At 36.0% G+C, this 23,856-nt stretch overlaps 1 protein-coding gene across 2 annotated transcripts; it reads left to right on the top strand.

Moving 5' to 3' along the window:
• The first annotated feature begins 217 nt into the window (after positions 1–217).
• On the top strand, positions 218–22,760 carry LOC136830702 (rhomboid-related protein 2-like). 2 transcript variants are annotated; one of them, XM_067090465.1, is made up of 8 exons: positions 218–1,743; positions 12,326–12,737; positions 13,983–14,198; positions 15,099–15,260; positions 15,756–15,901; positions 18,458–18,671; positions 19,686–19,799; positions 21,589–22,760. In XM_067090465.1, exons 2-8 carry the CDS (start codon positions 12,702–12,704, stop codon positions 21,841–21,843), a joined length of 1,143 nt encoding a protein of 380 aa, XP_066946566.1. In that variant the 5' UTR covers positions 218–1,743; positions 12,326–12,701; the 3' UTR covers positions 21,844–22,760. The 2 variants fall into 2 exon arrangements, with proteins under 2 accessions (XP_066946566.1, XP_066946567.1); XM_067090466.1 differs by having other exon boundaries at positions 1,642–1,743; positions 12,326–12,728.
• Positions 22,761–23,856: the final 1,096 nt, after the last annotated feature.

Here is a 23,856-nt window from a genome sequence, read left to right as displayed (position 1 = left end):
TTCGGCGCATTTTTCACTTATTAGTGTTATCAATTCTATTTGATCCTGCAACTTAAATGTAACAAGTTATAAACAATCCCTCTAGTTTCACTTAGCTGTTGCTGATTCTCCTATTTTCGTAATCTCACTTGAAGCTCCAACATCCGGCGTGATTCATCTCCTCACTATGAGTAATGCAGATAAACCGATACCTCCAAGACGCAAGTTTAACGACATTATTGCGGTAACAGTCTCCCGCTTCTGAACAACAGTGCGGTTGTCGTAACTGCACTAGATTGCACATAAAATTCAGTAGCCTAGTCTGCGTTTCCGAGAACTGTATCTCATTCAAAGGCTGTATGTGTGATCGAGGGTCATGAGAATACCGCTGGTTATATTGTGCATGTGTTTTGAATCATAAGATCATTCAAACAAGTTCTGTCAGTGCGTAGTGGCGTGACTAGACCTATCCATCGTTGTTCTTTCGTATACCCCAAGTTCGGATGAGTAACTAAAGGCCCTCCCCCGACCCCCGATTTTTTTTTTATTATACATTAAACGCTTGGCTGTAACTGTTGTTATTATCTATAGTTGGAACGCTCAGTGAGAGGCATATACGATAAACTAAAATTAACATGGCACTAGACTGTGAGAGTATTTTCATGAATCGTTCATTTTGATATATCGTGAATAAGACAGTTCAAGTTTTCATTCCTGTGCCGTGACGAGATTACATACGATAGTGGCTCCAGCATAAACAAAATAAAGCATCATAGTAACATTACCTGTTTATTTGAATAAGTAAGTTGAAAAAAAGCGCTCTAACAAAAAGAAAGCGAACTCCATTCTCCGAACCTTGAATGGTTCTTGCAAAGTGAGTCGGTTGAGTCATAGATGTCTCAGTGGCGTAGAACCGTTTGAAATCAATAAATCATTAAAAGTGAACTTTTGTCCGTGGATGAGTTTTTTTTTTTTTAATCGCGCAATTCCTTATAACTAAATGCAGCGACAGAAAACGATCTGAAACAAAAAGAACTGTCGTTCAGAAAACTGAATGGTTCAGTTTGAAAACATACAATACGCGCGGAATTTATAATTCATGTCTATGATGACCTCTTGTGTAATAGGAAATGTAATCCTAACTTAACAGGAGTATCATGACAGTGCAGAGTATATGCTGTACTTGAATTTAAAGGCCAATTCACAACATACCGAGATATAACCATCCTTTATTGAGTTCAAGAAACCTTGATAAAACAAGCATTTGTGAGTAATAACCACTGGATCTTGTAGTAAAAGGGAGTAAAGAAAAAAAAAAAATGTGTGGGCAATAGTACTGCGGTAATCATAACTATCTCGTAAGAAAATGTCGATTAAATCATGTTTATATAAACAAATATGTCGAATTGGGCAACGGGAGCATAAAGACACACGTACATAAAGTGAATCAATTATGGATAAGCTTTCAACTCAGGACAGCATAAAAATTCCTGCAGCAACCATCGGAACATGGTCTAAACTGCCTATCTAAATTAACTATCATGCAGTAAGATGTTTTTAAAGGTGCCGAATGAAATATAGCGATTAACCGTAAATAGTAACTGCCATATCCAGGTGTACATTAAGAAGAGCAGGTGGCATAAGCGAGGATCGAAGCGAAGTCGACGATTCGCGGTCATAGCTTTACCGTTGCTTGGTGGCGGGCTCGCTGTAGTATAGACGTTGAGCTTGTGTCGAGTGGACGTCTTACGACGCTAAACGAACGTAAGCTTTCTGTGGATACTTCTTTTGTGCTTGTTGTAATACACTTTTTCATAAAGTATTGGTTATCGAAATGTTAGGGATTGTTTCTAGCATATTCGTTGGTTTATTGATGGTTGCTTTTGGTGTGGGTTTCGTAGGAAGCAATGAAAAACTTGGATGGAGCTGATTCATTCCATGTGATTACGGGAATGCTTGGTAAAGGTGGCTGTTTTGTACAACTTGGCGAATTGATTTTATTCATACTCCGTTAAAATGGTTATGTAAGCCTTCACTGCTGCTAGAAATCAATGATGAATTAGGCCTAGGGCAAAGATTACAGTGGTAGCCAGGGGAACATTGGTTCATTAGCCTAGGCCTACCATGCAACACAAGTATGTATTAGCCCAACGGTGTCAAAAACAGTTCGTCATTACTGTTTTAAAATTATTTATGCATCATTTACATTATTACTGTGGTAAAATGATTGCGTAATCCTCAACTGCAGCTAAGATTACAGTTGTTTCCAGGTAATCCTGGTTCATTAGCTTAGGCCTACTATGCAACACAAATGTGTTAGCTCACCGATATAAAAAACAATTTTCTGTTACAGTTTAAATTGTTTATAAATAGTTTACTTGAATAATAGTGAGCGGCTAATCAGGCAAAAATCTAGCACTAGAGCCACGTAGACCCTTGATTAGCTTACCATAGACTAGGCCTACATTTGAGTCAGAGTACTTTGGTCACCAGTATTTGATGAAGCCAGCCTTCTAAGGTGAATAATTAAACACTTGGAATGACACGGTCACAGAGGATACATCTAGCGTACTCAAATACCCGAGTCGGAAATATTATCGTTAAATATAAATTATAGGAATTGGTTATTTACTCGACTGCCGTAGCGTCAATAACATGCATTAGATAGAGAAATTGTATTCCAGAAGGTCAGTCGGGTACGCAGTCCATTAGCCTGTTTCATTAGTACGTCCACTCCCGCCTGGTATGTGAGACTGAATTCCTTCAGTGGTGCCACGACTGTCGTGTACATAATAACGAATAACGTTCAGCGGGACACCTGTCGTGAACGCTAACCAAGGTGGTCTGTCTCTCTTGTTTTCCTCTCGTTATGTCATAACTTTTGAACAAAATCGATGCATCCCAACAGTCGTGTCAGCAATCCACGATTTTATCATTGGTCACGAATATCGCGTAGCTAAAACAGAATTCTTTCAATGAGTAACTATATTGGTTTTCCACCCTTGGAAAAACGAAGATAGTTATTCAGTCTATGCAAAGCACAGTTTTGTCACTGGCCACGAATGTCGTATAGGCCTAAGCAAGATAGTTTCTTTAATAGGTATATGACAGTTGGATAAATAAGAACAGAAAGTGTCATGGACCGCTTCTTCATAAAAAAAAAGACGAGAAAAGTGTAAACAGCTGCGTACTCTGGGCTATTGTCAACGGAATGGCATTATTGATTCCTTACATAGTGGAGAGAATATTGGAAAACCAGCCGCCCCTTTTCACTCTTATTCTTGCATTTTAATATTGCCAGAAATTCCTAGATATTTCCACCCATTCACGGCGTCCATTATGCCAGCAAAACTTACAGAATAAAGAAAAATTTCCTTTTTTTAATAACGATGGGATGAGCGTATAAACTGTTGCATTATGCACGAGAAATTAGTCATAGTGCCGTTTCTGTGTATTTCGGTCGGTCGTTCCGTGATAACAGGTAATTTAGGCCATGTTTCGATGATTTTTACAGGAATTTCCATTTTACCTTGAGTAGGAAGCTTTTTCATAATTAAGTCTTCTGGCTCTATGATTCACTCAAGGACAAATTGTCCCGGAATGTTTTATTCTTTATCCTTCTTTGGTTTTACCTGACCGGCAATATGTGAATGTGTTAATTACGATTATTTACACACATTATATATTTATACACAAGCAGACACACAAACACACACACACAGATATATATATATATATATATATATATATATATATATATATATATATATATATATATATATATATATATATATATATATAAATTTATATATAGGGTCTAAGCGATGTCAGGCAGGGCAGCCGATCAAGGCTACTGCCTACCCCAACGCCAAATCAAAGTCCCTCAAAAAGAAGGCACCGTGCTTACCCCATATGAAAAATGGGAAAAGCACGTTAAATGAAGAAGTTATATATATATATATATATATATATATATATATATATATATATATATATATATATATATATATATATATATATATATATATATATATATATATAGGCTACACACATTCATACTCTACCTGTTGAATCGTGGATGGACATTTGTGCAGCAAAACCTTCACAACATTAGCCGCTGCATGCAGAATCTGTCCAGCGCTTACCGGATCTTTCTTCCCTCCCCCTTTTAACATTTCCAAATCATGCACTCTTCCCAACCTTTATTCTTTCCTCGCGATTCTAATCCTTCAAAATGTTATGATCAAACCTTTTACCACCTTTGCGTATCTCCATGTTTCTCTCCTTTCCATTTCTTCTGACGCTACGTTTTTTCTTTCATTAGCACTCAATATCCATACTTAATTCTCATTTGTATTAAGCTTATCCACCACCTATAAATATAATCTGTAAAAACATCATGCCTGTAGATGGTAAGCCTCGTAAATCTCAGTTGTTAGCATGCCATGTGTATATGTTTTATGAACATGAGACTAAGCTTATTACGCCTTGATAGTAAAGGATGTAACAAGCGTAGGCCTTAATGAGTGTTCGATTGATTGCTTCCGTAACTTGATATATCGTTTGTGTGTTCATGATAATAACTTGCATGGCACCTTAATTCCTTTATTTACGGACTACTAAAGAATTGAGACAAAGGTCTCCGACCAAGGTACCTTCGTTTATCATACCTGCAGAGGGCCAGTAGACGATGTCAAGTTTGGCCTTGAGTTTAAAAAAATAAACAATCTGTCAGCATCAACCATTCAACCTTCCATTTACGACCTATTTTCTTATTCCATAAGTTTGGACCTGCATCTATTAATCTTTTTCTTATTCATTATCCAGTGCTAGACTCCTTCCATGGAGATTAAATAGCCATGGAGATGTAATACAACCTTGTGTTTGCACAGTTTTACGCTACCAGTGTCTCTCCAGCCTGTAAGTTATAAACAAACATTTCATTTCTGTTATAATTTTTTTATTCTCAGTAACTTATCCCTTATGCTCTGCATTCTCAGCAGTCTCTATATTGCCTCTCATTGATTCTTTCATAAGCTTTCTCTTAATTCATGAATGTTCCATACAAGGTTCTTCCTTCACTTTCAAACTTTTCACATAACTTGCATGCAAAGCAGACCTCCGCAATCGGTTGCTTGTTTAAACACAGCGCCTTTTCGCTTCAAGTGGCGCAGATATCTCTTATTTTTTTCAGTTAAAATTATAAGTAGTGTTATGTCCAAAATTCTTAGTTTCATCCGTGACAGTTATTCATCTCACTAAATTTCTTTGGAACCTGTCCTTCGTCAAAATATACCTTTCACCCCCTGGTGAACCATCCATTCACATTTTCAGCACTGCATTTCTCTTGTATCACCGTCAATTCCTGGTGTCTTTCCATTCTTCCTCTCCCGTAGGGGGCGAGTGCCGTCAGTGCACCTCATAGGGTGCACTGTAGGCATTACTCAAGGTTCTGTGCAGCGTGCCTTCGGTCCCTAGCTGCAGCCCCTTTCGTTCCTTTTACTGTACCTCCTTTCATATATTCTCTTTCTTCCATCTTGACTTCCCACCCTCTCCTAACAACTGATTCATAGTGCAACTGCTTTGAGGTTTTCCTCCTGTTACACCTTTCAAACCCGTTTACTCTTAATTTCCGTTTCAGTGGTGAATGATCTCATAGGTTCCCAGTGCTTGGTCTTTGGCCTAAATTCTATATTCAGTTCAATTCAATTTCCACTCTTCAGCCTGTTAATAGCAGTCACTTCACTGTATTCTCAAACTCACTCTAACCATTTCCAGCCTTGAGTCATTAAGCTCTGCCTCTGGTCTCTCCTCTGCTTCAACAAATCCCAAAATATATATTTCAGCAACCCAGAGCTTACTTATTATAAACAGCATTTCTCCATTTGTATATTTTTGTAGGACAACTTTTTATTTCCCATAAGTACATGCTCGGCCCCGGCCCCCGCCCCCTTCCCGTTTCTATTATGTGCTTTCTTTTTTTTCTCTCCCTCTTATCCTTCTATCGTTCACTCACACTATACATACACACACATACACACACCCATATATCCATGCATTATATATATATGTGTGTATATATATTATATATATATGTATATATATATACATATAAAGTCTATGTATTCATGTGTGTGTTGTATAGGGGGAGAAGGAGATTGCACGCAAGCTTAAATCCGGATAGCGTAGTATACAGGTGGCCACTCTTGGTAACAGCTATTTTTACTCGCTCTTATGGTTACTAGGGATGAGGACCTTTCCTGCTCTTCAGTCGTTTCTGAAGGGTGTTTTTTCTTTTTTCTTTTTTTTACGTAAAGTTAACCCTTTAAGTAAGATAAATTCATTGATATGGGATTCAATCTCGGGATGAGTCATTCAACATAGATAGATTTTTATTTTTTTAATTCTGACATTCTTCGTGGCAGAATTCTCAGATATGAGATCCGTGCTCGGGAAGGGTCAGTGACCTCAGTTCGGTCCTTGTTCAATTCCTCATGCTATTCTGGGATAAGTGCTGTGAAAAAATTATAGTAGTACCTGCACTGAGTCGAAGACCTTGTTTACCTTCACAAAAAAAAAAAAAAAAAAGCGCTGAAGGTATATCGTTATTGATTTGAGTAGGAAAACTGAATGCGAATTGACTCTTTTTAAAGATATATCGTTTCGGAACTTTGAACTTCAGTGTTCTGAGGTTGCTGTCTTCCTATCTCCGTTGTTTTCCACGAAACACTGAGTGTAAGCAACAGTGACAAGTGTGGAATTCATTCTTGTGAACAATAAAGTTAGAGGCTGATGACAATATTCACGGCTAGAGTCGCTAGACCAATGGACATTTACCTTAGCTATCCAGAACAATACTGGACACACCATGAAGAAATCTCTCTCTCTCTCTCTCTCTCTCTCTCTCTCTCTCTCTCTCTCTCTCTCTCTCTCTCTCGTGGGGTTCTTGACTCGTTAAGTAAGTGGGAAAAGTTATAAAGTACTTAACCTCGTCTCGTCAGAACAGGACTTTCAGGCATAATATGACGCAACTTTTGAAAGCGAGTTTATTTTATTGTGAGGACAAACTCACGGCAAAACAAACGTTGGCAAGTTCGTGTACTGAATACCAATCAGTCTGACAGGTTTCTAATGTTCTTAGTTATTATGTAAAATGCGTGTCCATTGTTATGCCACGCTAGGTAGGAAACAGAGCCGTACTTTGGATCTAGATTAAAGAGGTTTCGGAGCCGTGTTTGTCACGGAAGGATGTGACTGAAGGCAGTGTTTATATAGTAAGCAACAAGCTGATTGTTGTACACAAAAGCCATTCTTTCTGTCCGGCGATTGTAGCGGCTGTTTTGCTGTTCATATTGTGTTATGTGGCATGGGCGCACGTTCATATGGGAGTATAGAACCCCACCCCCAAAAAAGAAACATAGAAGTAAAACAATGAAGAAACATGAACTAGAATGAAAAAAATAAAACATTGTCATGGTGCTTTTCAGGAGCAGTACCCCGTGAATAGAACCGCATGAAACTTAAATTTGCAGACAAACAGGTTACGCTACACGGAGATTTTACGATAGGCAAATATCCCTTACGATCATTAAATAAAGTAGTTTTGATTAACAAAATGTATTGCACTGTAGGGATGAAATTCTCGAAGTTGGAGATATTTCCCAAAGGCTGAAGGCAATGAAAGCGTTTCCACTTTTTTCATCTAGGCCTACGTATTTTTTTTTTTTTTTATTAATTTTGCTTATATTCTTTGTGATCGTTTCACGCATATATACTATTTTACTCATCCCTATTTCACGTTTGTTAAAGGTGCTAATTTCATAAATTAACTTTTTTCTTACCTATAAATTTTTGTCAGTCTCTTCAGAGAATTTCTTTTAAATTGGCTGAACAGCATTCAGATGAATTACATGAAACTTACAAGGTGAAAAGGGGCGTGGGGGACATTCTTAAGCATAGCTAGACTAGTAATTCAGAAAGGTCAATCAAATGACCTGGATTAAGGTGGTCGTTGCCCGACCTTGCTGTCACGCTTGGCAGGATGAAATAGAACCTTAATTCTCGATAGAAGTCGTTTGACCTTGCTTTAATTTTGCATGATATAGTGAAGTTATTTAGTCATGTAGGTTTGAATGATAACGTAGTCTCTTTATATGAGATAATAAATTTAAAGAGCCATATTTTGTGGTATGTTATGCAGCTATCATACATAATGATATTGCAAAGCCGTTATACATGATTGACTATAAGCCTTTGTAGCCTATATGATAGAATGATATAGTCTTTATATAGGATAGAGTTATATAAAGCCTTTATATGTGATATAAAATCATAATTATATTTTGCTATAGAATGACGTTATAGGGTAATTGCGCATGTTATAGTGAAATTTTGCAACCAATTTTTAAGTGTTAAAATGAAATCATACAATCTATACGATAGGAATTTATACAGCCAAAATGTGTTGCAATGAAATTATGCAAGTATTCGGTAGGGCAGGATGAAGTTATGCAGTCATTTTGCATAACAGGATTTAACCCTAATGCAATACTGTGTGCAGTCGCAGGAATGAGCTCGTACCACCACGATGCACGGTAGAATAGAATCACGCAGTCATTACGGTTCTCCACAACATATCCTTCGCAGCATTCTGTAGTCTCTCGAAGAAAGAAAATGAACCATTGATTATATAATAAGAGAGCGAAGTGGGCCATGAATTTTGGAAATTCATATGGCGAGTCATAACACGAGCACTGTGGAAGTGGGGAATAATTGCAGACTTTCTAAGTATCGTTAGGTAGAGAGAGCAAGGAGGTGGGATTGCATTTTGAGAATTCCTTTCCAGTGAGGTCTCACGAACGTTGGGGAATTGGTGTAATTACAGACGGGCGAAGTATCGTTGTGTAAAAAAAAAGAAAACTCGCCAGTGTTTCAAGATATTCGTATAAAATTAGTATGTCCAACAGACACATCAAGCTTATTATTCTTCATTTTGTGCACTAGCTCTTATGAATAAGTCAGACATACAATTATATTCCTAAACCAGCCCCCAAAGAGGGAAATGGCTACATGAAAAAAAAGATATATGAATGCTGTTTGAATGTCAATGTCAAATTATCGAATGATGTGGTTTTTGTTATTGTACAAAATGTTTTTATGTGTTATTCTTGAACACGTATCGTTTGAATCATGCAAGTAATCTGAACGAACCATTTAACAACGAAATGCTAACTTCTGTTGTGAAATAAGCATATTGTATGCACGTTCTGTCATTAGAACACTTAGGAAAACTTTGAGAATCCCGTAGCAAATAATTTTTGTTCATTAGTTTAGAGGTGGAAATAGGGTTTATTCAAGAGAAACGTTTCATTCACATATTCTTTGGTAGTACATTTTAGTTAATGAAAAGGAATTCTACAGAAATGAATTTTTTTTTCTGTAGTGAAATTAACAAAAATGATTGTATTGTGCGTACGAAAGAAATAATTATACAAGAGAAACGCTTTACTCATAAATTCATTGGTGTTACCTTACATTTTAAAAAGTGAAAAGGAATTCTACAGAAATTAATACTTTATTCTGTAGTGAAATTAACAGATAGGATCGTATGGTGGGAACTTTGTCATTCGCAAATACATTTAACTTGGGATAGTCGAGAAGATATTAAAGGTTATCCTATTATCCTCCATGAACTCAATATAGCTCATTATAAAAGCATGTGTCTGGCAGGTGCAAGAACAGAGGTGACTGAGAGATGTCACGCCACCACGGCCTTGAGCTTTTGTTATTGACGTTTCCCTGAGAACGGCCGTTTCACTCGTGACGAATTGTGCAAGGGAGCCGCCGCACTCTACAGGCTAGAATATTGAGGCGTGGTTTAATGGTTCTTGGAAGCCTTGCCCGATCGTAGATATTAAAAAACGAGGTAACAAAAAGGAAAAGAAAAATGCTATTTTCAAGGACCCCTGTTCCGATGGGGTTTATGGTTGAGTAATTAGAGGGATTGTCCTAGCCACTTGTGCTTCTTTTGCTTCTTAGATTTCCTAGATTCTTTGGGGAGAGAGACACTTCGTCCTCCTCCTCCTCCTCCTCGTCCTTCTTCATCTTTTGCTTATTTATGTCTTCCTTTTTGTATCTCCTATTACCTTCTGTCATTTCTTTCAGATGAACACCGTATTCTTTGGAAGCTTTAATTTACAGTCAGTGACCACTGTTGGCTTATTCCATAGGAATAAGGTTCCGTCTTCTGAATAATAATAATGATAATAATAGTATTCCTCATAATTTTTTTCTTTTGAAGAGGAACTTATCTACGATACTGAAAATCCCAAACATTAATTTTTTTTTTTTAAAATTCAGTTTATTTAAAAGTAAAAAATAAGCTTTTCTTTAAAACCATTACGAGCTTGATTTTATACCATTATCGTAAGTAATTAAACTCTTATAATTATAAAAATAGGTTGCAAACATGGTTGCAAGCACCAAGCAATACCTAAAGCGTATCCTCATAGATTAAACTCGTGCAGAACGTAAGTTACGCGCATGAATTTGCAAGCACTAATATTGATGGGAAAAAAATTATACCTTTTGTGTAAGTTTCACGGTTTCAGTATGATTGGTTATTTGACACTCTAGTGTTATTAATTTTTTTTTTTTTGTCAGGCTATGGAAGTAATTGAAAAACGCTTTTATTTTTCACACACGAATATTCTCTTCTGCGACAGCTTGCTTAACAAATGAATGGTCTCTTTACGCTTTTTCTGTGTGTCCAGATTTTAATATAATAATAATAATAATAATAATAATAATAATAATAATAATAATAATAATAATAATAATAATAATAATAATAATAATAATAATAATAATTGTAGACAAAATCTAGAATTTAATAATAATAATACGAATAATAATAATAATAAAATAGAATAAAAATAATAATAATAATAATGATAATAATAAAGGACAAAAGCTTTTTATACGTACGAAGACCCAAGTAAGCAAGCAGCATAGTCTAACCTTGACCATAAAGGCTCAAATACAAATCTCCAATTAAAGTGCAGAAAAACTGCACGTTTAAGTTTGATTAGATCGATTATTTACAGTTAATACTGGAGTATCACGCATACGCCACTTTGACCACTTTTCGTCGAGGTAAGCTGTGGAGCGTACTGTGTAGTTGTACAAGACACGCACACACATATATACAGTACATAATATATATATACAGTATATATCATACATACATACACACACATATATATATATATATATATATATATATATACTATATATATATATATGTGTATGTTTGTTTATATATATATATATATATTATGTTTGTTTATATATATATATATATATATATATATATATATATATATATATATATATATATATATATGTTTATATATATATATATATATATATATATATATATATATATATATATATATATATATATATATATATATATATATATATATATATATATATATAATCTCTTTCTTTAAAAGGCCCGTTAAAGAAGAAGAAATATTGTAAGCCACTATATTTCGGTCAATGCACCGATGCTCCATTAGCAATATTTATAGGGGGTCAGATAGTGTATAGCCTACGTAGACTGTACAAGTGTTAAGACGTTCCAGCCGGATCTGCTTCCTTCCAGAATGTTCCTTGTGTTGTGTTCTTGGAGGTTAATTGAATTCTGCTTTGGGAGAGAGCAAATCCGGTTGGAACTCCTTATACTGATTCGGTTTGTACACTATCTGACCCCATGTAAATATTGCCTGCATGTCGCTTTGTTTTCGTTTCCGCAGAGAGGAGGGCCGATGTGATGTGAATTGGCCGAAATACGGTTTCTTATTGGAAATTTCTCTGTTTATTTTATATGACTTTTTAAGGAAAATTTTAAGTTGTTGAGTTATGGAAAGCAATATATATATATATATATATATATATATATATATATATATATATATATATATATATATATATATATAATGTCTGTGTGTGTTTACTGTACACACACACACACACACACACACATATATATATATATATATATATATATATATATATATATATATATATATATATATATATATATACATATATATACACTTGCATACATACATACACTTGCATACATACATATATACATACGAGTACATTCACAGAGTATATATAATGTACGTATGCATACATTCATACAGTATATGTATAATATATGTATGTATAATCTTCACGTAATAATATTAGTAATTTAAATGTAACTAAATTTTTCCAAGCTTCCATTTATTTCAAATGTAACAAACTGACTTTATACCTTCTTTCTTTCTTTCAGGATTTACGTTTCAAGCTACTCCAACGTTTAAGACGGAAATACCAGTGGCCTGCAAAATCAGCAATAGTCAGATATTCTTTACTGTTATCGCAGCAGCTGATGTTGGAAGCTTCTGTCTACCCGACATTCAGTAAAAGACCAGAAACCACTTTAACAAATAATATGATATGAAGACTAATTTTATCTTGAATTGCAAGAGACGAAACCACCTCCAATTTCCTCTCCATTAAAAGAACAGCATTCAAGAGGACTCCATCGTTCCGTACCTTCTGGCAACTGAGAATGTCTCTCTGTCTCTTCACCTTAACGAAAAGTGACTGGAAACTTGAAGAATAATATTCACGCAGTGATCCGGACTTTTGCAAAGTCATTCAACATGGCGCGAATCGAACCTATGGAATCGGTGGGTGAAGTGAGTATGGCCTGCCATTTTTACGACACGCTAGGTCTGGCCTTGTTACTGTTGCCATTTGTGGTTATTTGAATGTGAAATGACTTTTTTCCTAAGGAATAGGGACACGTGCAGTGTTTGATAATCACAAAAATACATCTAAAAGAAGCAAAAGGGATTGAAACTTGTTTAAAAAAAATACAAGGCAAAATCTATATCGTTACAAAATATATCATTACAAAATAGAGTAAAAAATCAAGTTAGAACCTACGATTTTCAGCCATTACATAATTGATTTATTTTATTTCTCTGTCTAGCTAAAGTGTAGCAAATCCATCACAGAAATTAAATCATCAAGAATTGTTTATCGCAAAGGCGTAGTTAGAATTACTTTGCTATCTAGAATCATGTTTACATAAAGTTCCTAATCCTATGATATTTTGTTTGTTTCGCACTTAACCCCTTCAGGTTTTATTCGATGAGAATGACAAAATGTTTACCGGAAACTTTTATTCAGAAATGAAATTTGCATTTTATTTGCTCGACCCACATTAGGCTGTTTATTGCCTTTCCCTACATTCTCGTCTTTCACTTGCATTATTTCAGATGATATGTATCGTTTATCGTCTTTTTCTTTTAAACACAATCCAGATAATATTGATTTTTCTTCGGATCACCTAGACGTGTTTATTTACTTTTTCTCAGTTAAAGCACTTGCTTCTAATTCTTTATTTTATTCCTGATCTAGCAATTCACCAATCCGTGTGTGATGATTTTCAACACCGTGTCACTTATTAGGTTCTATCTTGCATTATTTATGTTTACTAATCCTCCGTAGAGGGATGGTGCCTCAGTACACCTCATGCGGTGCACTGTGGGCATTACTTAAGGTTCTTTGCAGCGTGCCTTCGGTCCCTAGCTGCAGTCCCTTTCATTCCCTTTACTGTACCTCCATTCGTATTGTCTTCCGTCTTACTTTCCACCCTCTCCTAGCAATTCATAGTGCAACTGTGAGGTTTTCCTCCTGTCACACCTTTCAAACCTTCTTTACTGTCAGTTTCCGTTTCAGCGCTGAATGACCTCATAGGCCCAAGCGCTTGGCCTTTGGCCCGAATTCTATATTCTTTTCTGTACTGTTCTGTTATTGCAGATGATATTATCGTTTAGGGTGCATTCCAGACAATGTTTGTTTTATTTCGCTTCCGATCACCCAGACATCTGTATTTTCTTTTTCCATCATTTTAAGCTTACTCGATTCCTTGGCAGATGACCCCCATTCCCAAATGGATCCTGGTCAAGGCTCACGAGTTCTGGAATCGTCAGGACATCAAGAAGGACAAGAAGATACCCATGCAGCAGGTGAAGGAGTCCCTGCTGACGGAGGAGTCCGACAGGATGCCCAACGCCCTGGTCATCGAGCTCCTTCATAAGGCGGACGAGAACGAGGACGGGTATTTGGATTACGACGAGTACATGAAGTTCGTAAGTTCATGCGTGATTTGACAGATAAGTAAATGAATGATTAAATAAATAGATAAATGAAATGAATTAACATAAATAAAATAAAGTAAGTAACTTGAAAGGTACAAAGGATGACAGTGATTTGACCGAGTACATGAAGTTCGTAAATAAACAAATAAATAAGGAAATACATCAATAAATAACATAAAAAATGAAATAGGTTAAGTAACTTGAAAGGTGCAAAGTATGATAGGGATTTGACGGAAGAAATTGGAGTCAGTTTTCTCAACAAGAGACCCCCCTAATTATTTTACTTTTTTTATTTCTACAGTTTTTTCTTCATTATTTTAGAAAGCTGGTGGTATGGGTATCACAGTAGTGCTCTCACTTGCCTAGGCTTGTAGCAGACGGGGAAAAAAGATGGGAGAATGAAAAAGCTGATTGCCCATACGTAGAGACGAGTACTTTTGGCCTAGATAGCACTGTTGCATTACAGTGTTTTAATTAGCTAAATTAACAGTATAGTTATATTAAAAGATTGTCTATAGGTACGTGATGTGACACTTGATCTCGAAGTATTTTCTAAGCAGTTGTCTGCCAAAGGCATCCCCTACCCCGCCCCCATTGTGCTATGTAACCAGTTGTGCTGTAGATACCCAGATTTTAATATTTTTCTTGTCCTCTGCTTACATTCTTGAAACAGTAAGGTTACGATCATCGTTAGTTGCTAAGGCTTTCATATGGCAAAGAAGGGGCCTTGAATTTTGTAAGTTAGTGTTTGTAAATCACGTTCATAATTCAGACCTCATAAAACCCCATGCCAAAACCAAAATGCGTTTTAAAAGACCACTGCTGTAGAATCAGAATTAAAGAAAATAAACATTCATGTACAAACGATCTCTGCCGTTCTTTTACCACCAGGCCGAAGCTGCGTCGACACGTTCCAGAGGACGGGACACGTTCAGCAGAGCTGCGATGACAATAATCCCTAGAAATGAGAGAACGGTCGAGAAGAGGAGCTACTTTCAGAATTACTCCTGTTGTCCGCCTCCTTTCTTCATGGTCCTTGCGACCTTGGTAGAGGTAAGATTATTATTTAGGTTATTTTTCGGCTTGTGTTTACGTGTGTTGACCGTAATTTTTTTATAATGTATGTGTGTATGTATATATGTATATATATATATATATATATATATATATATATATATATATATATATATATATATATATATATATATATATATATATATATATATATATATATATATATATATATATATATATATATATATATATATATATATATATATATATATATATATATATATATATATATATATATATATATATATATATATATAGTTATATTAATAAGACCAAGGTCATTTCTACAGCCTGGTTCTAAAAATAGTTGTCCCATGCTAATCACACATAAGATTTAACATTGTGTATTCCACTCAGATAATTATTTCACCGACCAGATTTGTTTTTAGTTTATAATCACCTTTTGTACACCTCGGGACTAAGTTTAGTACACGGTCCAGTCTTGCAGAATGAGTAAGTTTCCACCAATTGCAGACAGGCGTTTTCGTCTACTACATGGTAGACATGGGAGAGCCCATGAAGGCTGCTGGACCAGCGCCAGTCTATTCACCTCTTATCTACCACCCCAGAAGACGATATGAGTGCTGGAGATACCTGTCATATGCCTTGATCCATTCTGGGTGAGTGTCACACGTAAGTGTTGATATTTGCTTGAAACCGTAAAAAAAAAAAAAAATGTGGAAAAAGTTCGATGTTCTGCTATGTATAAAGACATCGATCTATCCTGGATAGATTGTTTTTGAGAATTACAAGTTAATATGACTTTAGATATAGCTGAATATAAACAGCACTACACACACTACACGAGTAAAAACTATAGGTGTTCTGGCCTTTAATTCATTTTAGTTTAGTTTACATTGTACTTGAGGAGCCGTTTTCTATAAGTGTTGACGCGTATAAGTCAACAGAAAACTGCAAATATTTGGAAGGGTGACTTTGGAAACAAGTAAATTTGTTTTTAAAGCTCTTTTCATTTTATTTGCTTCTTGTGCTTATTTTCGCTGAATAACGTTACTTATTCCAATTAGAGCGATTGAATTTCCAAAAATAAGGGTTGAGAGATGCATGGTTGAACTTGATTGCGGACTACTTATGTTCTGACAAGTGATTACATTACTGAAATAGGATAAAAATTAAAGTTTTTAGGGTTCGTTGCTTGAAAAGCAAAGCCGCTATCCCAAAACGACCCAACCCAAACTAAACTTAGAGGGTAAGAGTGACAGAATTTATTGGCGGTACACCCTGTAGTACAACTAGTGAACTTAATTTACACAGTATAACTAGCTCTTCGTTGAGTGAGTCGGTAGAGCTGTGGACTAGCATAGGCCCGAGTTCGAGTCTCCGGCCGGCTGATGAAGAGTTAGAGGAATTTATTTCTGGTGATAGTTCATTTCTCGCTATAATGTGGTTCGGATTATAAGGTCCCGTTGCTAAGTAACCAACTGGTTTTAAAATTTAACTCCAAAGCTGTTAATCAGTATTCTGTATACTTAATTTTTACACAGTATAACTTAATTTATTTAACTCCAAACTGACGTATTCTGCAAATTATTACTATTATATTCGTGATATTTGTATATAACTAGAACAGGCCAGAAAGGCCATTAACTTGCCAAGCCAACTTTCATGCGAAAAATAGGATAACTGAATCCAAAGGTTGGAAATGCAGTAAAACGGAGTTAGAAATTGCACATAAATAATGAAGTAAATATGTATACATATATAAACGACAGTTATGTGCATCTTCATTATTAGGACAAATGGACAAAATGCCTCTCAGGAATTTACATATATCCCTAGTTACATCTCATTCGCATTGAGTTCCAATCTCTAACTTTACAGCTTTACAATCATGAATATGCACTCGAGAATTAATAATCAGAAGTGATTATATTGATTGTACGCAAGTGAAGAAAAATAAGAATGAAACTTGATTTAGAAACATTGTCAAATTTTTCATGGTACCTGTAGTATGATTGTGCTTGAGATCTGATTTTTTCAGACCACTTCGATTGTCTTTACCGGTGATGTTTTTGTGAGAAAACGAATTGCTAGTCCACAGCCAGTTTTTAAAATTTCATATTCTTATCTGGCAGTATTTATAAAGATAAAAGAGTGATTTAGCCCTAAAACTGATTGCAAAAAGACTGTTAGATACCTTGGTCTATATTGTTGTCATCAGTACAGTGTTTTAGGAAATATCTGCTGTTTTAACAATAATTTGAAATATAGTGCCACTCAGTATAGCTTATATTGTTGTCATTAGTACAGTACCAATGTTTCAGTGAATATCTGCTTTTTATTGGTACTTTGAAATATAGTTCCATTATATATACACACACACACACACATATATATATATATATATATATATATATATATATATATATATATATATATTATATATATTATATTATATATATGGGGCCTTTGACGGCTACAAGTGATCTCACCCCTAGGGCATTAGGGCATCACTGCTAACAGAGCGTCATCGAATGGGGGTTTATTTTTACCAGGGTTGGACCCTTCCCCATTCTGAGCTCCATCAGCTAGCCAATAGAGATGAAATCCTCAGTCTTATGACACTACATCTTGTAACGCCTCCAGATCACTCTGCTCGCTGTTGGGAACACACACACACACACACACACACACACACACACACACACACACACACACACACACAAGCATTAAGCTACAAATGTCCTTTAATATCCAATTCGCTCTACCTCGGAAATAATATATTTTCATATATGTTACCCGAAGGGTAATTTTTTTGTTGATGATAAGTTCGTGGTCTCGTGGGCTCGAACCACGGAAGACAAGAACTCAGGACTACAGTGACGCCTTAAACCACAAGGCTATATGGTTGAAGCGTCACTGTAGTCCTGAGTTCTTGTTCTTCCGTGGTTCGATCCCACGAGACGACGAACTTATCAACTAAAAAATTCTCCTTCAGGCAACATATATGAAAATATATTATTTCCGAGGTAGAGCGAATTGATATTAAAGGACATTTGTAGCTTAATGCTTGTATATGAATCAGGGTGATGTGATAGAAATTCATATATTTTATATATATATATATATATATATATATATATATATATATATATATATATATATATATATATTCCAGCCAATGTAGCTTATATTAACCAGAGCATCTTTTCCAGGTACATGCACCTCATCAACAACCTCGTGGTCCAGTTTGTCCTGGGCATCATTCTGGAGGTGGTGCACGGGTGGTGGAGGATCGGCACCATCTACCTGTCAGGTGTGCTCTTCGGGGCTTTGGCCCAGTCCATCTCGGACCCCGACTCTTTTCTGGCGGGAGCCTCGGCTGGTGTCTTCTCCGTGGAATACGCCCACTTGGGTAACATGCTGATGGTAAGGGTTTCAGATAATCTGGATTCGATTGTTTTGTTTTTATTCTTCTTTTTCTCATTTTTTTTTTGGAGCCCAGGCGTGAGTACTGGTGACCGATGATAGAGGTTTTAAGTCACTTTTTATTTTATGTTTATTATGATATTGCAATCCAGGTATTGTTAAGTCAGTTAAGTTAGTTTTCATTCTTGCCGTTGCTACACTGCTCAGTTAACTGACGGTTAGTAATATCAGATACAGGTTTCGTTTAGTCATTCAGGTTAGTTGTTGTTCCTTCTTGCATTATAACACTACGTTAACAGTGCCTATCAGTAGTATCAAATACTCTGATAGTATTTAAAATACGCATTTGTGTAATGCGCTGATATTAGTGATTTTAAGTCAGAATAATTTTTTTCCGATTCTGCTTTGTTTTTATGAAATAACCCGGAATCAGTGAAAAGTATCATTAGGTGTAACGGTATTACGAGGCATTCCGTGCAATTGCAGGTAGAATCGTTGTATTAATGGCATAAGAAGTGTACTGTTAATCTAGAACTTAGGAAAAATGTAATCAAAATTTTCTTTACTTTTCATTTTCAGAAATTTAGGTATTTTACTTAGCATATATTTCCAGAAATTCCTCAAGTAAAAACAAACATCTTGTATCATGCAATCTTATATTTAAATTAATAATTCTGTAAAAATAATAAGAAGAGTGATGCAATTTTATGTAAATCTAGCCCCCCAGAAAAATATGATCAGAAATTTTTAATTTTCAGAAATTTAGGTATTTTATAATAAATAATATCTTTCCCGACACATCTTAAACAAATACACATCTTTTATCAGGTTGTCTTATATTGTAAATCAGTAATTCCCCCAAAAAGAAGAAGAAGAAGAAGATGAGGAATCTTTCATCGTGCAGTCTTATATTTCAAATCAATGATTCCCTTAAAAACGAAGAGTGATGAAACATTTATTTTTTAAATTTCCTAAATGAAGAAGGAGAGTGAGGCAACTTTTTTTTTTTTTCAGAACTGGTCCCAAATGGAATTCCGGTGGCTTCAGCTCGTGGTCATCATCGTGCTGAGCTTCAGCGACGTGGGATTTGCCGTGTGGGACATATACTTCAATGGAAATAAGACAAAGGTGAGGTGACTCTTGTAAGGATTAGGTCCTCTGGGTGAGGGATGACTTAATAAATGTATTTTTAGGAATGAGTGTTTTTATTTTTATTTAGGAGTGCAGGGGTTTGTTGGTGTATGTTGGTAGCCGGGTAAGTAGTTACCATATACGGGCTAGTGCCATCAGTGCACCTCAGGCAGTGCGCTGTAGGCATTACTTAAGGTTCTTTGCGGTGTCCCTTTGGCCTCTAGCTGCAACCCCCTTCATTCCTTTTACTGTACCTCCGTTTCTATTCTTTTTCTTCCAGCTTACTTTCCACCTTCTGCTAATAGTTGTTTCATGGTGCAGCTGCGAGGTTTTCCTCCTGTTACATTTAAAACCTCCATTACTCTCAATTTCCCTTTCAGCGATGAATGACCTAATAGGTCCCAGCGCTGGACCTTTGGGCTAAATTTTATACTCAGTTCCATTCCTGCTATAGAATATAAGTTATATCTGCAAGAACGTACTGGTTATATTCGATGAAACACTAATGTGCTCTTAAATAGGAAGTACAGGGGTTGATTAGCGTAAGCTGATTAATGCAGTGTTCTTTATAGTCTTATGAATATATTCAGGTTCTGCAAGAAGGTTTGTTGGCCTTGATTGATGAAGAATGTCAAAGGAATAGGCATCGTATTACCTTGCTCCTTCTAGATGTATCCACATCATTAAGGATTCAATTTTACGCCCTGTCATGGATGGTCAAAAACATGTCAGGCGGAAATAATATTGCTATTTTCAAAGTTCTGCTAACTAGCTAACTAAAGCAGGTTTCCCATAGCATGGTGCTTTCTAGAGGCAAATCTTTCCTATTATCCTGCCAAGTTCCAGCTGTTCTCGCTTTATCTTATGCGTGGAAGGGGGAAAGAAAAATATGGCCTGCTCCCCCAGAAGACTTAATTCTCGTTTGTATCCTACGTGTTTCAGAGAAAAATACAATTATAACAACACCTTCCCACCTTCAGGAAAAAAAATATCTTTTAAAGGTTTTTGTGTATCACCATTATCTAAAATGATATGTTCTCAAAAAAAAAAAAAAAAAACTGTGCATGAATTTCTTTTCCATAAGAATTTGTCCACTACTGTAATATTTTGCAAATGCTTCAGTAACATTGCTTGTGGGGACGAGTTGGAGAAGGACATTTCTGCCCAAATCCATGTAGGTCCTTTCAAGAAGAGGATGAGGCAAATCTGTAAGAACACCGTCAGTGGACAGCTCATCTTTTCTATTTATCTTTTAAAGGCGAAGAGGGGCATATTTGACCAAATCAAATCTCGATGGACGGCATCTGTGTTGTTTCTATTTTTCTTTAAAGGTGACGGGAGGCATACTTAACCAAATCAGTCTCGATTACTGCTGCCTGGAGAGAGAAGGAATAGTAGCATAAGGCTCCTGTCAGTAGGAGGTCCCTCAAGGTGATTGCTATTTGCCTCGAAAAACAGTCACTCCATAAGGAATAGCATAAGACTCCTATCAGTAGGAGGTCCCTCAAGGTGATTGCTATTTGCCCTGAAAAACAATCACTCCATAAGGAATAGCATAAAACTCCTATCAGCAGGAGGTCCCTCAAAGTGATTGCTATTTGCCTCGAAAAACAGTCACTCCATAAGGAATAGCATAAAACTCCTATCAGTAGGAGGTCCCTCAAGGTGATTGCTATTTGTCTCCATAAGGAAAACAACTCATCAGTAGGAGGTCCCTCAAGGTGATTGCTATTTGTCTCGAAAAACAATCACTCCCCAAAAAGGAATAAATCCCTTTCCGTTGCAGACCGGCCACGCGGCGCATCTGGGCGGTGCGATCGCAGGCATGACCGTCGGAACCTACATTCTCAGGAATTTCGAGAAGAAGAAGTGGGAGAAGTATTGCTGGTGGGCCTCGCTGTTGGTCTACCTCGTCCTGATCGCCGTCGGCATCATACTCAGCGCGACGCTCCCCGTCCCTGGGTATTTTCCCTACAATGACAATGCCCCGATTTGGCAGGCGAGAATGTATTACTTCGAGGAGAAAAATAGAACACATTGAAATGTTATGTAGAAAAAAAAAACTCAGAAAAAGACCTAAACTAAAGAGAATAAGTAAGTGCAATGAAGCATGTTCAGAAGTGCAGAGCAAAGGAAATTGTGGATTGATTGATTTAGATATAAAAAGTAGTTGTATTATCTGATTAATTCAAACAGAACACTGTGCGGGCTTCAGTGATGAGCACACTGAAAAGTGAATGAACTGGAATTTTAAATGAGGAAAAAGTGTTGTCATAAAATCTGTGGTTTCAGTGATAGAGCTGTGAAGTGTCAACAAAAGTAAGAAAACTATGAAATAATGTTTTTTAGAGCTGTGAAGTGTCAACAAAAGTAAGAAAACTATTAGAGCTGTGAAGTGTCAACAAAAGTAAGAAAAACTATAAAATTATGTTTTTTTAGAGCTGTGAAGTGTCAACAAAAGTAAGAAAACTATAAAATTGTTTTCCAATGCGAACGAAGTGTGAAAATTCATTAATTTTTTCCAGAGAGGAAGGACACTGATAAGACTTGGATTTGTCTTAAATGAAAAAGGACAATAAAGCATTTAATTTATTTCTCAAAGAGGTAGAATAGTACCGAGTCAAAACTGTTTTAATCAGAGGGAAAGAACATTGAAGAGTTGTGGATCTTATCTTATTTTTCGAAGAAGAGCAGTGAAATATATGGATTTTATTTTTTTTAAAGAGAAAGTGGTAGCGAAATGGCATGGAAGTAATTTCTATAAAAATGTTAAAGAGTGATGGTTCTTATTTTTCAAAGAGAACAGTGACGTGTGTAGCTTCTATTTCTATAAAGAGAAAGCCTCGAAATGGCTTAGAACTGTTTCAGAGAAAGAGAACATCAGATTATGTTGGCACTGATTTCTCTAAGGGACAATGAACACTGAAAGTTGATGGATTCTGTGACTCCACAGGCAAAGTTAAAAATATATTTTTCAAATGAAAGTAACAGTGAAATGTCAAAGAAGTGATTCCTTGAGAGAAAAGGATACTGAAATGTGCTGGACATATTCATAAGAGTATGAACATTACAGTGTTATATCTGAGATTTTGCTTGAATCAATTGCATTACCAGGAAAGGCCTTGATACGTCTGGTTTTCATACTGTCACAAACCTGAACATATTCAGAATTTCATTTCATGCATATAGATATTTTAACTTTATACGAGTCACTTTACGAAATATTTGATGCACCCAAGCAATAAAATAGTGGGAAATAGCAGTGAAGCGAGACAGGAGTACAAAAGCTTGACCACGTGCATTTATGCTTTCAAAACTTTGTGCCTTTCAAGAAGCTGTGTGATTACTTTTATGGTTGCCTGCGTTTGATATTAATATTATTTTTATTAGAAATGTCACAATCGTGATAAGCAAGCTTTGAAGAGATTGATTATGAGTGAAAATATACTAAGGGAGTAACAATTTGTAACCCTCATAGTTGGCTTTCGTTCCTCACTGTGATCTATAGTTTAGATAACAAATCCATGAATGAATATATGAAGAAATCAGCTTTAGAGGATAAAACCATGAGGAGATGACATTGTGGATATTATATAACTGATGTGACTTTCAGCTCTGCTTTTGGTAGTGTTGATAGGTGTCATTTGCGTGGGATTTAGGAAGTAATCAAATCATATTTTTTAATTCCATCCTTTTGTCATTTCTAAATATGGCACTTGGGACTGTACTGTACTATCATATGGGTCTATTATGACGTTTCTCATGGCAGGCTGACTTAACTTTTGAACCAACAACGAGGCCAGTGTTGGTATTGTTCTTGCCAGGAGTAGCAGTTGCAGTAGTAGTAGTAGTAGTATTAGTAGTAGTAGTAGAAGCTGTGTTAGTAGCACAGCATAAGCTGTATAAACTTTAGTAACAGTATTATTGTGATTGGAAAATAGCCCCCCTTGATATGGTGCCTCTTCTATATTGCTGGCTTAAATATCCTTAGAAGTTTCAGGAAGCACTGATCCCATTCTCAAAAGTGGCAATGAACTACGCTTTGAGGATGTCC

The sequence above is a fragment of the Macrobrachium rosenbergii genome, chromosome 47, assembly GCF_040412425.1.
Source record: "Macrobrachium rosenbergii isolate ZJJX-2024 chromosome 47, ASM4041242v1, whole genome shotgun sequence".
NCBI classification, from domain to species: domain Eukaryota; kingdom Metazoa; phylum Arthropoda; class Malacostraca; order Decapoda; family Palaemonidae; genus Macrobrachium; species Macrobrachium rosenbergii.
This window is presented reverse-complemented; position numbering and strand designations above follow the sequence as displayed.